The sequence below is a fragment of the Eschrichtius robustus genome, chromosome 3 (genome assembly GCF_028021215.1).
Source record: "Eschrichtius robustus isolate mEscRob2 chromosome 3, mEscRob2.pri, whole genome shotgun sequence".
Lineage (NCBI taxonomy): Eukaryota > Metazoa > Chordata > Mammalia > Artiodactyla > Eschrichtiidae > Eschrichtius > Eschrichtius robustus.
Window position 1 is genome coordinate 127,783,936 of NC_090826.1, and position 14,452 is coordinate 127,798,387.

General features: G+C 33.9%; 1 protein-coding gene across 2 annotated transcripts in view; it reads right to left on the reverse strand.

Annotated features, from left to right (window-relative positions):
- Window positions 1-14,452, reverse strand: part of KIFAP3 (kinesin associated protein 3) — a 167,503-nt gene that overhangs the window by 84,690 nt on the left and 68,361 nt on the right. For both annotated transcript variants that reach the window (XM_068541225.1, XM_068541224.1), the window contains exon 10: window positions 10,858-11,020. In XM_068541225.1, the coding sequence (XP_068397326.1) occupies window positions 10,858-11,020 (163 nt within the window). The remainder of the gene's footprint in view (window positions 1-10,857; window positions 11,021-14,452) is intronic.

The window sequence follows — 14,452 nt, forward strand, 5'->3', positions numbered from 1 at the left end:
GTCCAATTCAATTTGCAAATAATCACAATTGATGAAACCATTGGCTATGATAGGTCTCCCAGATGGTAACATAAAGTTACTAAGCATAAGAAACTATGTCATGTACAGGGATTAAGAGTACTGAAAAGATTATAAATTGATACTGAACTAAGCAGAGATAAGTTTAAGATCTTTATGAAATCTTAGGAAAATAACATATCAAAAAATGAAATAAGAAATGAATAATTTTGGTGGTATTTAGGAAAATAAAAACAAAGGAATTTAGATATAAGCTTTTATAACCTTTAGACATAAGGTTTTCCAAGGACCCAAGTAAAAATTTTGAAATATTTGGGGGAAATAATGCCTTCTTTCTCTATGCCTAGGAAAAGATCAAAACTATTCAAGCAAATTAATTTCAGGATAAGTTGAGAAAGAACATTTTAAATGATGATTTCTAAAATCCCCTATTAATCCCTTTATGTGTCCCTGATGTCAAAGGAAAAAGCTAAATTCAAACTTTCTAAGTGAAATACTCATATGATAAAACAATATCAATATAATTTTTAGTTCTGTTGAACTACAATATTTGGTTCTGTTCAGAGCCTCACATGGCAAAAGAGCTGAGCTATAACATAAGTTCTTTACCTTTAATAATTATTCAAATCACAAAACCTTCCTCAAGTACATATTTTTTTTCCAGTTATTTGGCAATTCTCACAACAGCAGGGGTCGCAATGTACTAGTTAAATGTTTCAGGACACAAGGGAAGGGGATTAAATGTTCATATAGCACAGCTTTATTAGAGCCTGAAATATTCATGATTCATTATACTCTAGTTAAAATAATTTATTATCAAGTATAAAAAGATTTTTCATTATGGGGTCCCCAAATAATAATAAAGAAAACCTACTTAATATCTGATAGCATTTCCAGTTGAAACAGCATCCCTTAAAAATCACTTCTGAAAAGTTCTACCAGATGTATAGCTCTACAAAAGTGCTTCTGCATTTTTTGCATCTTTTAAAAATTAAGTGATTTCTATATAGAAATGGGTAATTTTAAATTCAGACAGTCATTTGTCAATGTGAACATATAATGAACAAAGAATTTTTATCTAATGAAAAAAGCAAACTGACCAGTCATATTATAATAAACTACATGCTCTTTAATTCCTTCTCCATAACTACAGTGAAGAAAATGCACCTCAAGTTCTTTAAATATTTGATTTACAGAAGGTTTTTTTTTTCCTTTTCAAAAGAAATTTCAACTCCACAGAATCATTCTAAGTACTATCCAAGGAGTAACCTACATTATTTAGATTATCTACTGTTCAACACATTAAAAATCCAAAAGAGACAGTGATATTTCTGAAGATTTGAAGGAAAAGACGTCTAATCACTTCCCCTAGTTCAGTTTTCTAACTGAACATCAAATCAGAGGACATAAAATCAATGATTAAGTCATAAGTAGAATTTAAAAAGAATAGAAAAAATAGAAAATATAGTGCATTGCACAGAGAAATGGCAAAATACTGCTTCATGAATGTTTAAAAAAATTACATATATTAAACACAGAGTGTAATATATATCACAAAATATAGTGTATATTAATATACACACATACATACATATACATATACATCACATACACATGTGAGTATTGGGTTGCAATGTACAATATAATACTATAGTCTGGGGTAAAAGATATTTGAAAGGCACTGCTCTAGGTGAATTATTTCCTATGCCTTCAAAATCTATGCTCTCTATAATTCCAACTTCTATATAATTGTAGTGGCCAAAAATCAGAGATATTAAATATATCTTGAACTACTCAATTGAGAAGTTTAGTTTATTGTGTTAGAAGTTGATTTAATTTTCCACACATATAACATATACATTAACAAATGTAAAAATAACCATTCTATTAATCACTTATCAGGAAATCATTTAGTATACACTACATACAATTTCTCTGAACACAGCAAAGAGTACAATCAAACAAAATAGGTTCTTCACAGTCAAAAGAAATGTTACAAGGTCCATGCAATAAATGTTACTAGGAAGAGAACCCTTTGGGCATTCATTTGGAATTTCATTTTTAACAAAATACACATTTCAAATAAGTTCAGTTGTTGGTTTCCAAGACTACAGGAGATTAGAAATATATCATTAGAGGAAAGGAAAATTGCTGCCATGGAATTGCTGCTGGTACAGAAGAAATGAGAAGTGACAGCCAAGGACAAGTGAGGAAAACAGAAAAACTGTATATAAAAATTAAAAATACATGGCATTCTGGGGCCATTTAGCAAGGGGAAATACTTGAGCACAGTAATATTTACAGCCCTGTGTAATAAATTATCTTCAGAATTACAAATTTGAATCAATGATAATGAAAAAAATAGCAATTACTTATATAGCACTTGAGCCAGGCACTCTGGCTCCAAAGCCCATGGTTTTAACCCCTACAGCATTATACTGCTTCTCAATAAAAATTTAAATTATGTTTATGTATTAAGGTAAACTTAAGAAAATATTTAAGAAAAGAACAATGTAATCAATTTTTAAATATGAAATGATTAAATACCCTTAATGATATAAGCCTGGAAAACATACTCATCAAAAAAGACCCATTTCTGGATAACAATTATTTGTGTTCTACATATTTTTACATTAATTTCACTTATAATATTATTATGTTCACTAATATTTACTGCATTATATCATTTAACCCTTCCCTATTAATATGTACCATTATTATCTACATACTGGAGATGAGAAAACTGACATATGGGTTAAGTAATTTGTACAATATCACATAGCTAGTAACTGATAAAGCCAATATTCAATATAGTCTGGCTCCATAATTCTAGCTTTTATTCAATGTGCTCTGTGCCACTACAGTGGCAAGGTATACTACATACGGTAATATTTGCAATAATGTCTCAGGATGTACTTTTTAAGAGATTCTGGTAATCTTGGAAACCCAGCTAAAATTCAGAAAAATTTAAAAATATCTTTCAGGATCATTAGGCTGCATGCTTACCAATGTTCCAGTTCTAATCCTTCCAGGCATTTGCCTACCCCCCTTAAAGTTCTACATGGCTATGTGATTTGCTTTATCAAGGGAAATGTAAACAAAAATGATATTTGTTATTTCAAAGTGGAAGCCTTTAAGTTTGCAATTCTCCATTTTCTCTGTTTTCCCTCCCCTGATGCCACAGTGACCTGGAGGCTTTGTTAGTGGGTCCTTGACTGATGCTAACATGAACCAGCAGTTTCTACTTACTTATAGTGGATATAATATGAGTAAAAAATAAAACTTTTTTCTATTTTTAAGCTACTGAGATATTAGGGTTGTTTATTAATAATCATAGGCTTGTCCTCCTGACTAATACATTTAATAAATAGGTTTTTCTGGGAAGTGATGGATAAAAGGGCCATTTTGAGGACTTAATAAAATAGAAACAATTCTATCTACAAAATGGTCATGTTCCAAAAGTTCATACTGAATCAGTTACTTGGAATTTGGAACATTTTTTTCCCCCATAGGCTCACCTTATAAAAGGGCCTACATAAGCTTATTTAACCCATAATTTAAATGAAAAACAATTGAAAATAACAGTGGCATTAAATAATTTTTAAAAAAGCATGTGAAATACTTGTAGGTATTCTGAACATTTGTAGAGATTTTGAAGCATTTTATAGAAGTTGGAAGGCACTGTTCTAGTATATTTTAATTTCTCTTCAGTATGTACATTTTCTCCCTTTCCTTGATCCTGGAATATCAGATGATATTCTCTTTTGTTCACTACACATGACTGCCATTGCTTCCATGGTTTGTAAGTAGAAGGCAAAGGAGGAAATAAAGTTATCATGCAAAAAATATATGAACATTTGATAGCAAAGATTAATAAAACTAAAAGCTGGTTCTTTGAGAAGATAAACAAAATTGATAAACCATTAGCCAGACTCATCAAGAAAAAAAGGGAGAAGACTCAAATCAACAGAACTAGAAATGAAAAAGAAGTAACAACTGACACTGCAGAAATACAAAGGATCATGAGAGATTACTACAACCAACTATACGCCAATAAAATGGACAACCTGGAAGAAATGGGCAAATTCTTAGAAAAGCACAAACTTCCGAGACTGAAACACGAAGAAATAGAAAATATAAACAGACCAATCACAAACACTGAAATTGAGACTGTGATTAAAAATCTTCCAACAAACAAAAGCCCAGGACCAGAGGGCTTCACAGGCGAATTCTATCAAACATTTAGACAAGAGCTAACACCTATCCTTCTCAAACTCTTCCAAAATATAGCAGAGGGAGGAACACTCCCAAACTCATTCTACAAGGCCACCATCACCCAGATGCCAAACCAGACAAAGATGTCACAAAAAAAGAAAACTACAGACCAATATCACTGATGAAAATAGATGCAAAAATCCTCAACAAAATACTAGCGAACAGAATCCAACAGCACATTAAAAGGCTCATACACCATGATCAACTGGGGTTTATCCCAGGAATGCAAGGATTCTTCAATATACGCAAATCAATCAATATGATACACCATATTAACAAATTGAAGGAGAAAAACCATACGACCATCTCAATAGATGCAGAAAAAGGTTTGGACAAAATTCAACACCCATTTATGATAAAAACCCTAGAGAAAGTAGGCATAGAAGGAACTTACCTCAACATAATAAAGGCAATATATGACAAACCCACAGCCAACATCATTCTCAATGGTGAAAAACTGAAACTACTTCCTCTAAGATCAGGAACAAGACAAGGTTGGCCACTCTCACCACTATTATTCAACATAGTTTTGGAAGTTTTAGCCACAGCAATCAGAGAAGAAAAAGAAATAAAAGGAATCCAAATCGGAAAAGAAGAAGTAAAGCTGTCACTGTTTGCAGATGACATGAAACTATACATAGAGAATCCTAAAGATGCTATCAGAAAACTACCAGAGCTAATCAATGAATTTGGTAAAGTACCAGGATACAAAATTAATGCACAGAAATGTCTTGCATTCCTATACACTAAGGATGAAAAATCTGAAAGAGAAAGGAAGGAAACACTCCCATTTACCATTGCAACAAAAAGAATAAAACACCTAGGAATAAACCGACCTAAGGAGACAAAAGACCTGTATGCAGAAAACTATAAGACACTGTGAAAGAAACTAAAGATGATACAAACAGATGGAGAGATATACCATGTTCTTGGATTGGAAGAATCAACATTGTGAAAATGACTATACTATCCAAAGCAATCTACAGATTCAATGCAATCCCTATCAAACTACCAATGGCATTTTTCACAGAACTAGAACAAAAAATTTCACAATTTGTATGGAAACACAAAAGACCCCTAATAGCCAAAGCAATCTTGAGAAAGAAAAATGGAGCTGGAGGAATAAGGCTCCCGGACTTCAAACTATACTACAAAGCTACAGTAATCAAGACAGTATGGTACTGGCACAAAAACAGAAATATAGATCAATGGAACAGGATAGAAAGCCCAGAGATAAACCCACACACACATAGTCACCTTATTTTTGATAAAGGAGGCAAGAATATACAATGGAAAAAAGACAGCCTCTTCAATAAGTGGTGCTGGGAAAACTGGACAGCTACACGTAAAAGAATGAAGTTAGAACACTCCCTAACACCATACACAAAAATAAACTCAAAATGGATTAAAGACCTAAATGTAAGGCCAGACACTATCAAACTCTTAGAGGAAAACATAGGCAGAACACTCTATGACATAAATCACAGCAAGATCCTTTTTAACCCACCTCCTAGAGAAATGGAAATAAAAACAAAAATAAACAGATGGGACCTAATGAAACTTAAAAGCTTCTGCACAGCAAAGGAAACCATAAACAAGACCAAAAGACAACCCTCAGAATGGGAGAAAATATTTGCAAAAGAAGCAACTGACAAAGGATTAATCTCCAAAATTTACAAGCAGCTCATGCAGCTCAATATCAGAAAAACAAACAACCCAATCGAAAAATGGGCAGAAGACCTAAATAGACATTTCTCCAAAGAAGATATACAGATTGCCAACAAACACATGAAAGGATGCTCTACATCACTAATCATTAAAGAAATGCAAATCAAAACTACAATGAGGTATCACCTCACACCAGTTAGAATGGGCATCATCAGAAAATCTACAAACAACAAATGCTGGAGAGGGTGTGGAGAAAAGGGAACCCTCTTGCACTGTTGGTGGGAGTGTAAATTGATACAGCCACTATGGAGAACAGTATGGAGGTTCCTTAAAAAACTAAAAATAGAACTACCATACGACCCAGCAATCCCACTACTGGGCACATACCCTGAGAAAACCATAATTCAAAAACAGTCATGTACCACAAGGTTCACTGCAGCTAAATTTACAATAGCCAGGACATGGAAGCAACCTAGGTGTCCATCGACAGATGAATGCATAAAGAAGATGTGGCACGTATATAGAATGGAATATTACTCAGCCATAAAAAGAAATGAAATTGAGTTATTTGCAGTGAGGTGGATGGACCTAGAGTCTGTCATACAGAGTGAAGTAAGTCAGAATGAGAAAAACAAATACTGTATGCTAACACATATGTGGAATTTAAAAAAAAAACAACAAAAAAAAGTGGTCCTGAAGAACCTAGATGCAGGACAGAATAAAGATGCAGACATAGAGAATGGACTTGAGGACACGGGGAGGGAGAAGGGTAAGTTGGGACGAAGTGAGAGAGTGGCATGGACATATATACACTACCAAATGTAAAATAGCTAGTGGGAAGCAACCGCATAGCACAGGGAGGTCAGCTCAGTGCTCTGTGACCACCTAGAGGGGTGGGATAGGGAGGATGGGAGGGACACACAAGAGGGAGGAGATATAGGCATATATGTATAGCTGATTCACTTTGTTATAAAGCAGTAACTAACACACCATTGTAAAGCAGTTATACCCCAATAAAGATGTTAAAAAAAAGAAAAATGAACATTTGAAAACAAAAACTGCTTAAATTCAAATTCAATGGCTTGTGGGCAACGAAAGAGAGGGGGAAGAAAGAGTATGACATAATAAATCTTTACCTGAACAGGAATGATTTTAGAGCCAACTTAGTAGCTCTCAGATAGATGAAAAGTTTTCATGAGTTTATAAATGAATATTGGTTCCTCACATGGCAAAAGAGCCGAGCCGTTACCAACTTCCTCTTTGCTTTTAATAATTATTCAAATCACAATACCTTTTCATATTTTTTCAATTTATTCTACACGAAAATTTTTGTGTATATTTTCATGAGGAATGCTACTTAGTCATCATCTTTTACTTACCAGAGAAAGATAAGCCAAGAAGTTACTGAGGCAAGCTAAACATGTCAACAGAATTATTTTGCTTTCAATCAGTTTTTACAGATCAGGTAAGAACAGAGGTGGAAACTTTTAAGATCATCCATTCCTACCTGTGTAATGTAAGGTCAGAATAATACTAGCTCTTTACTCTCCCTAGTGTAGCAAAATCTGATGCCCTAGGAATTCATAATATTTCAAAGAAAATAATAAAGCACGACTTTGAAAGAATGAGTGAAAAGGAAGTAAAAAGTTTTCAGGTGCTCTTCCTACTCAGTTTCTTCACTTCTCTACTGCATGAAAATTCCAAGAGCATCACTGCTTCTCAGGAACAGCCTAAATTTAACGTGTTTTTTATGTATCTGTTGAAAAATAATCATATTTCTCTGACTGTTGTAGCTCACTTAGTAGTTTCCCTTTTCCAGTTTTACTCATCACTTGGACAAGTTTTTCTTTTTTTAACTCCTACCTCTCCTGAGCTCTAGACCTATGTTTCCATCTGCTCACTGAACATCTTTGTCTAAGACGTCTCCAACATATCTGAAACTAAATCCATCACTGATGTCCTCAAATTACTTCCTTTACACTTCTCCATTTCTGTTCCTGGCACTAACATTCTAACAGGCATTGAGTTTTTATGAATTCTTTACCATTATCCATATCCAAACAGCAGCCAGGTCATATTAAGTCTACCTATGATATGTCTCTTCTGCCCTTTCCTTCTGCCTCATACCTGACATACCACATCTTCCTTAATTGAGGTTTTCTTTACTTCTTGTCCTGCTAACACAACATGCTACTGTTCTCTTCTTTAGACTCTAGTTTTAGTGCATCCAATAGAATGATGCCAGATTAATTTCCCTAGGGCAATACTCTAATTATGACCCAACTAGCTCAAAAACCTGCAATGATTACTATCATCAACTATATTAAGTATAACACTTAGCACAGCCTTAAACTTCATAATGCCACATAAGCATATGAACCCATTTTTTCAAACTTATCTCCCACTATTTTCTTAGTTATTGTTCCTCATACTGGCCTAGCGCCATCTATGCCTTAGGTAATATTGATCATTTTATCTGAAATATTTTCTACAGCCTCTATTCTTCCTTCCTTTGTAAATATCACCTTGTTAAAAACACAAATCTGTCAATGTCCATCTCAAATGGCACTTTGTCTATGAAGTATCAATGTGGAAACATTCTCTCTTTTGAATTCCAATATATCTACAGATTGAAAAATATTTCTCTACAGTGCTTAGCATTATGCTCTGCCATAGTAGATTAGCAACATTTTACTGACTTAAACTGAATTAAACTGCACGTATATCACAGGGAAGTAAAAATAAATAAGCTACCTTGTTTGTTAACAGTGATTTAATATCTATAAGAAGGATATTTGTGCTCAGAGAAAGGTAAGTCAGCAACACTTACAGAACGTTCACTTCACGTTAAATGATAATGATGATGATGTTAGTAATAAAAATGATTATAGCTGACACTTATTAAGAAAATACTATGTGTCAGATACTGTTCTAAGCACGTTCATGCAATAGCTCATTTAATCTTCAAAATAACTTTAAGTTGGTTATAATTATTATCTTCATTTTACAGATGAGAAAACCAAATCAGAGTTTGGGTAACTTGCCCAACGTGACACGTTCAAAAGGAAAAAGTGACAATTCTAATATGACAGTCTGACTCCAGAAATGAACTCTAGGAGAGATGAAAGAAATATTTTTTGTACTGAATATCTTATATGCCAAAATTTACTACTTGTTAACAAAATATGAAATGAGTACCCTATGAGTAATTTCCCAAAAATCTCTTTTAAATTATTTGCTTCATAAAAGTAGGTGACTGGATACTGAACAAACCAAATAGACTATGAATTCCTTCAGGACAAGGACTTTAGCTTATCATCTTCATACACTAAGAATCTAACCTGATATTCGATATATAATTCTGCTAGATTTATGATAAATAAAGGATCATATAAATTAAATTCAAGGCCCACCAATTTTACTTTAAAATTTTCCTGTTTCCTCACTAGGTATTAGTATTTCTTTGGTTCCCCAAAAGCAATTTTTGAAAGTGCTCCTCAATAGTTTCTTCTAAAATGCATAATAAACGTCCTGTGTAATATTTGTGGACTGGCCAATGGACCAAATGTTCTTAGACTGACTAATAGACTAAAGGTTTTCCTTTTCTGAGAAAAAAAGTAAGAAATAAATTTCCTTAAAACTTTTTTTTTAAGGGGACTTGGAGAACTGAAATTTTAAATTATAGTGCTGCCTATCTTAATCATAGTTAACTTAATATTATTATACATAGTAGTTTATTATAGTAGTTAATAAATCCAACTTTGGCAGCAGATATACCTGAGTTTGAATTTGAGCTTTGTCTTTTATCTAACTGTGTAATCTGGGTAAAGATCTCAGATGGGGATTCTACAAGATAATGTAAACAGAGCACATAGCAAAATAACTGTCACAGTAAACATTCAATAAATTTTACTTCTAGTATTGTAAAAAAAAAAAAAAAAAAATGATGATGTCAATGAGACTGGATTCACAGATATTAGATAGCTAAGAATAAACTTAATTTTAAATCATTCCAACTATTCCATTGCTTAAAAATATTTGAATATATGGAGAAAGCTACAAAAAAAAAGAATGAAGCTGCAGCGCTAAACAAAGAAACAAGAGTCTTAAAAGCTGAGTAAAAATTTGCTTTCTGGTTAAGAAAAGCAACGGCATTCCAGGTGGAGGAAAAAAGCAGGTGGACAGGCACTGAGGCATGAAAGAATTTGTTTAGAATTTGTAAGGGGATCAGTATAGACATAGTATAAAGTATATGTTGGGGAGTAGCAGGTGCCTATGAAGACAGACACTGAACAGATCAAAAAGCGTTTTTAAATATTTTGCTAAGAAGCATTATGCATGAGAAGCATTATGTATGAGCACAGAAGAGTTAGCTCTTGAATCCATCCTCACTATATAGATATCTTGCTAATAGCTAAAAGAAAATAATGTATAAACTGAATCCTCCAACACAATATTTTCTGACACTATATAAAAATGCCCTTTTTTACTTGATGACAAAAAGGCTCCATAAATTTGTATATTGGTAAGGAGAATTTTAAAGGTATGGCAGAATATAAGAACTTAAACAATATCTGCTTTTTAAAAAAATGCTGAAGAGAGAGTAATTTTTCATTCTTGCTCCCATAGTAGTAGTTTTATATTTTCACTTTGGTTTCATTTTCACAGGGGTAAATGAAGTCAAACAGCTAAAAGTTCCTATTCCATTTCATTCTATACCACCATGGAAATCCTAGCACAGGTCATTTTTCATTCATTCTGCTTATATTTAGGTACCCAATCAAGGAACATATAGACAATGATTTTTTTTTCAGCAGTCTTTTCAAGACAGACTTAAATTTTCTAGTGATGTTGGAAATTCCAAGCAACACTATCATTAATTTTTAAAAAGCATACCTAAGAGTGCAGTGAGTTTGGGAAGCAGCCCAACTTGTACCATCTTATTCCTCAGTCCTGTGTCGAAGGATAGGTTCAGTAAAAGTCGGAGGGTGATATTCAGCAGATCTTCATGCTCACAAGGTATCATTTTTACCAGTTTTTCAACAATATCCATTTCCACCTATGTAAAGTAATAATACAAATGCAGTCAGGCTCTATTGCACAATAAGACAAAAAAGATTACAAAGAAGTATTTTTTCATTGTTTCTACCCTCATGTATATATTTTTTATAAGTAACTATGTGTTAACTTATTTACTCTCATTTTAATCTGTAAACTTCTCTGAAACCAAACTTTTCTGGAGGAAATACATATTTCCAGTTCATCCCTTCCTTCCCTCATTTCATAGCATCAACTGGAAGACAAATTACTTTGGGTTCTTGAAAGCACATTATGGACTCCACCTACTAAGTGCCAGACCCTGTGCTAGATTAAACAAGATTCTGTCTTGGCTTTTAAGGATTCCAGTCTAAAAATAGAGCAGAGAAATAAAACAAATAATTAAAATACAATATGATAAAAGCGGAATGCATAAAGTGCTCTAGAAACAATGTGGAAGGAACTACAAGCTACCTAGAAGAACAGAAAAGACTAAATTCAGAACAAGGTTTTAAACAATGTGTAATAATTTGCTCTCTGGTAAAGACACTGGTAATCCAAATAGAAGAAAAAAACCGTGGATAGGCATTTATGCATAAAAGAGCTGGTCTGAGGCACTGCAAGTGCTTTGATATAGCCATAGTATAAAGTACATGTTGGGGAGTGGCAGGAGCCTATACAGACAGACGTTGGACAGATCACGAAAAGCTTTTAATGCTCTGCTAAGAAGTTTAACATTATTCCTTAGGCAATAGAGTGCCTTGAATGATTTTAAGTCCCGAGGGTGATGTGGTCAGACTAGAACAAAGATAAATACAAAGATAAATATAACAATACACACACACATATATATGTATTCACACACACCCAACATACATACATGCAAACATACACAAAAAAGTGAAAATAAGGGGCACTGTATAGGACAGACTGGAATAGGTAGAGACTGAAGGCAGGCACAAGAATATATTCCTTAGACAGGTGAGATGTGATTAAGGTCTGACTCAAAGCAAGGACAAAGATGTTGAAGAGGAGAGAATAATTTGAGAGGTGTTTAGAAGATACAGTCAAAGCATCTGAATGTGAAGTGAAAAGGAAGCTTTGAAGGTGACTTTCAGGCTTTTGGCTTGGTCAGTGTGTGTCGGGGATCCCCAAGACCACCTCCAGGTCCTGCAATTTGCTAGGAGGACTCACAGGACTCAACATATAGTCATATTCATGGTTATGATTTATTACAATAAAAGGATGCAAAGTAAAATCAGAAAAGGGAAAAGGCACATGCAGGCAAAGTCTGAAAGAAGCCAGGTGTAAGCTTCTTAGAACCCTCTCCTCCTAGACTCACACAGAACATGCTCCAGCACTGAATTGAGACTGAGACTCGATGCCTAAGGTTTTTATTTGGGGCTGGTCACATAGGAAACCTCTGCCTAGCGTAAAATAAAATTCCAAACCCTGAGAAGGAAAGCAGGTGGTTAGCTTAAACCACGTTGCCTGTGTAAACAGTAAACTACACGTATTAGTTAGGAAACAGTGAGAACACTCCTGAGTCCAAGTTTCTAGACACCAGCCAAGGGCCAATCTTGAAAGAAGGCCTATAGGAGAGCAATCTCAGGTTCCTTTCCTGCATAGTCAATAAGGTTGATGTAGGTGCCACTAACTAAGATCTTTAAATTGAAAAACAGGTGTAGGGCAAGGAGGGCAAAAAATTACTAAAAGTTCTGTCATGTTTAATTTGAGATGATATTCAGTGGATATTTGGAAATCTTCAAAAATCAGAAGAGAAGCTGGGCTATGAGTAATAGTTTAAACCCTAGAACAAGGATCAGCGAACTATGGCTAGTGGGTCTAATCTGGCTTGCCATCTGTTTTCATACAACCCAAGAGCTAAAAATGGTTTCTGACTTTTACACTTTTAAATGGTTGAAAACAAATGAAAAATATTTCATGACACATGAAAATTATTTGAAATTCAAATTTCAGTTTTCATAAGTAAAGTTTTATTGGAACACAGCTACGTTCATTTGTTTATAGACTGTCTATGGCTGCTATCATGCTACACAGCAGAGATGAGTAGTTGCAACAGAGCCCATATGAAGGGCAAGGCCTAAAATACAGATTATTCGAGCCATCTACAGAAAAAGATTGTTGATCCCCACTCTAGAAGATTATGAAATTGCCTCAAGAGAGCTTGGTTTAGGATGAGAAATCAGAGGACAGAACTTACTTGATAGTGTAAGCCCTGTACTCACATTTCTTAAAGTAATAATCAGAAAAATTTGGTTATAAAAATATCTCACATCATTGTTACAAAGAAATGGCCATAAAAGGAGAGAAATTCTATATAACTACATATTTTTCTTGTTCATTACCAAAATATTTATGAATAACCTTGCTCTACTTTTTCTTTTATGGGAGGTCTAAAGCATTTATTTATACCACCCTTCCCATATCTTTATTGCAAATTTTCACTGACCTCATACAAATCACATTAATAATTGAGGCCTCAATATATTTTTTTTCCTTTCATTCCATGCCAAGGAGTAAACAATTTTTTTAAAATGGTAAATTGACAAACCAACAACAATTTTTCCTTCAGACCTGTATCTATACTCCATGGCCACACTGCAGTCATATCCTAGAGCTCTTTATTAAAAAGTACAAGTCCATCTCCAAAGACTCTTTAACTTTGGTTCTCCCTTTCTCTTAGTTTAGTCTTCCAAGCAAGGCTGCAGGATTCATTCATTAACTTCACACAATAATTTCCACAGAGGCCAGGGACAAATATTCGTCACATTTATGCAAAACTGTAATTCTTACACTACCTTCTTTGATTACAGTGTGTAACTTCTTTTCCAGCTTTATTTATTTATCCATTCAACAAATATTACTTAATTTAAGCCCTGGGTATATTTTGGTGAACAAGAAAGAAATGGTTCCTGTCTTCATGGAGCTTATATTCTAGAGAGCATGAAATACAGTTAAAAAAACAAAACAACCCTCCCACACACAATTATACAGTTATCTAATTGTAATTGTATAAACTGTGATATTATATGTGAGAAATAAACAGAGTACCATGAGGGAATATAAGGAGTAAACCTGATATAATCTCAGTGTGAGGAGCTGTCAAGGAAGGCTTCTCTGAGGAAAAACAACCTACTGGATGAACAGAAATTAGCTAACGTTAACTGAAGAGGCAGAGGAAAGAGCTGTCTAGATGGAAAACACAGCAGTGTGCAAAGGCCCCGAAATGACATGGAAAATATAGCATTCGTGAAACTCCTTAAAAACTGTCATTCTGACTACAAAGTAGAGAATATATTGCAAGAAGGTGAAAACAGAAGTAGTCAGATTAACTAAAATGCCATGGAATTAGTCAGATAGAGGCATTAGTGATTAAGAAAAGTAAGCAGAATCTAAAACTTCCACTAAGGATGTAAAAATCTGGAAAGGA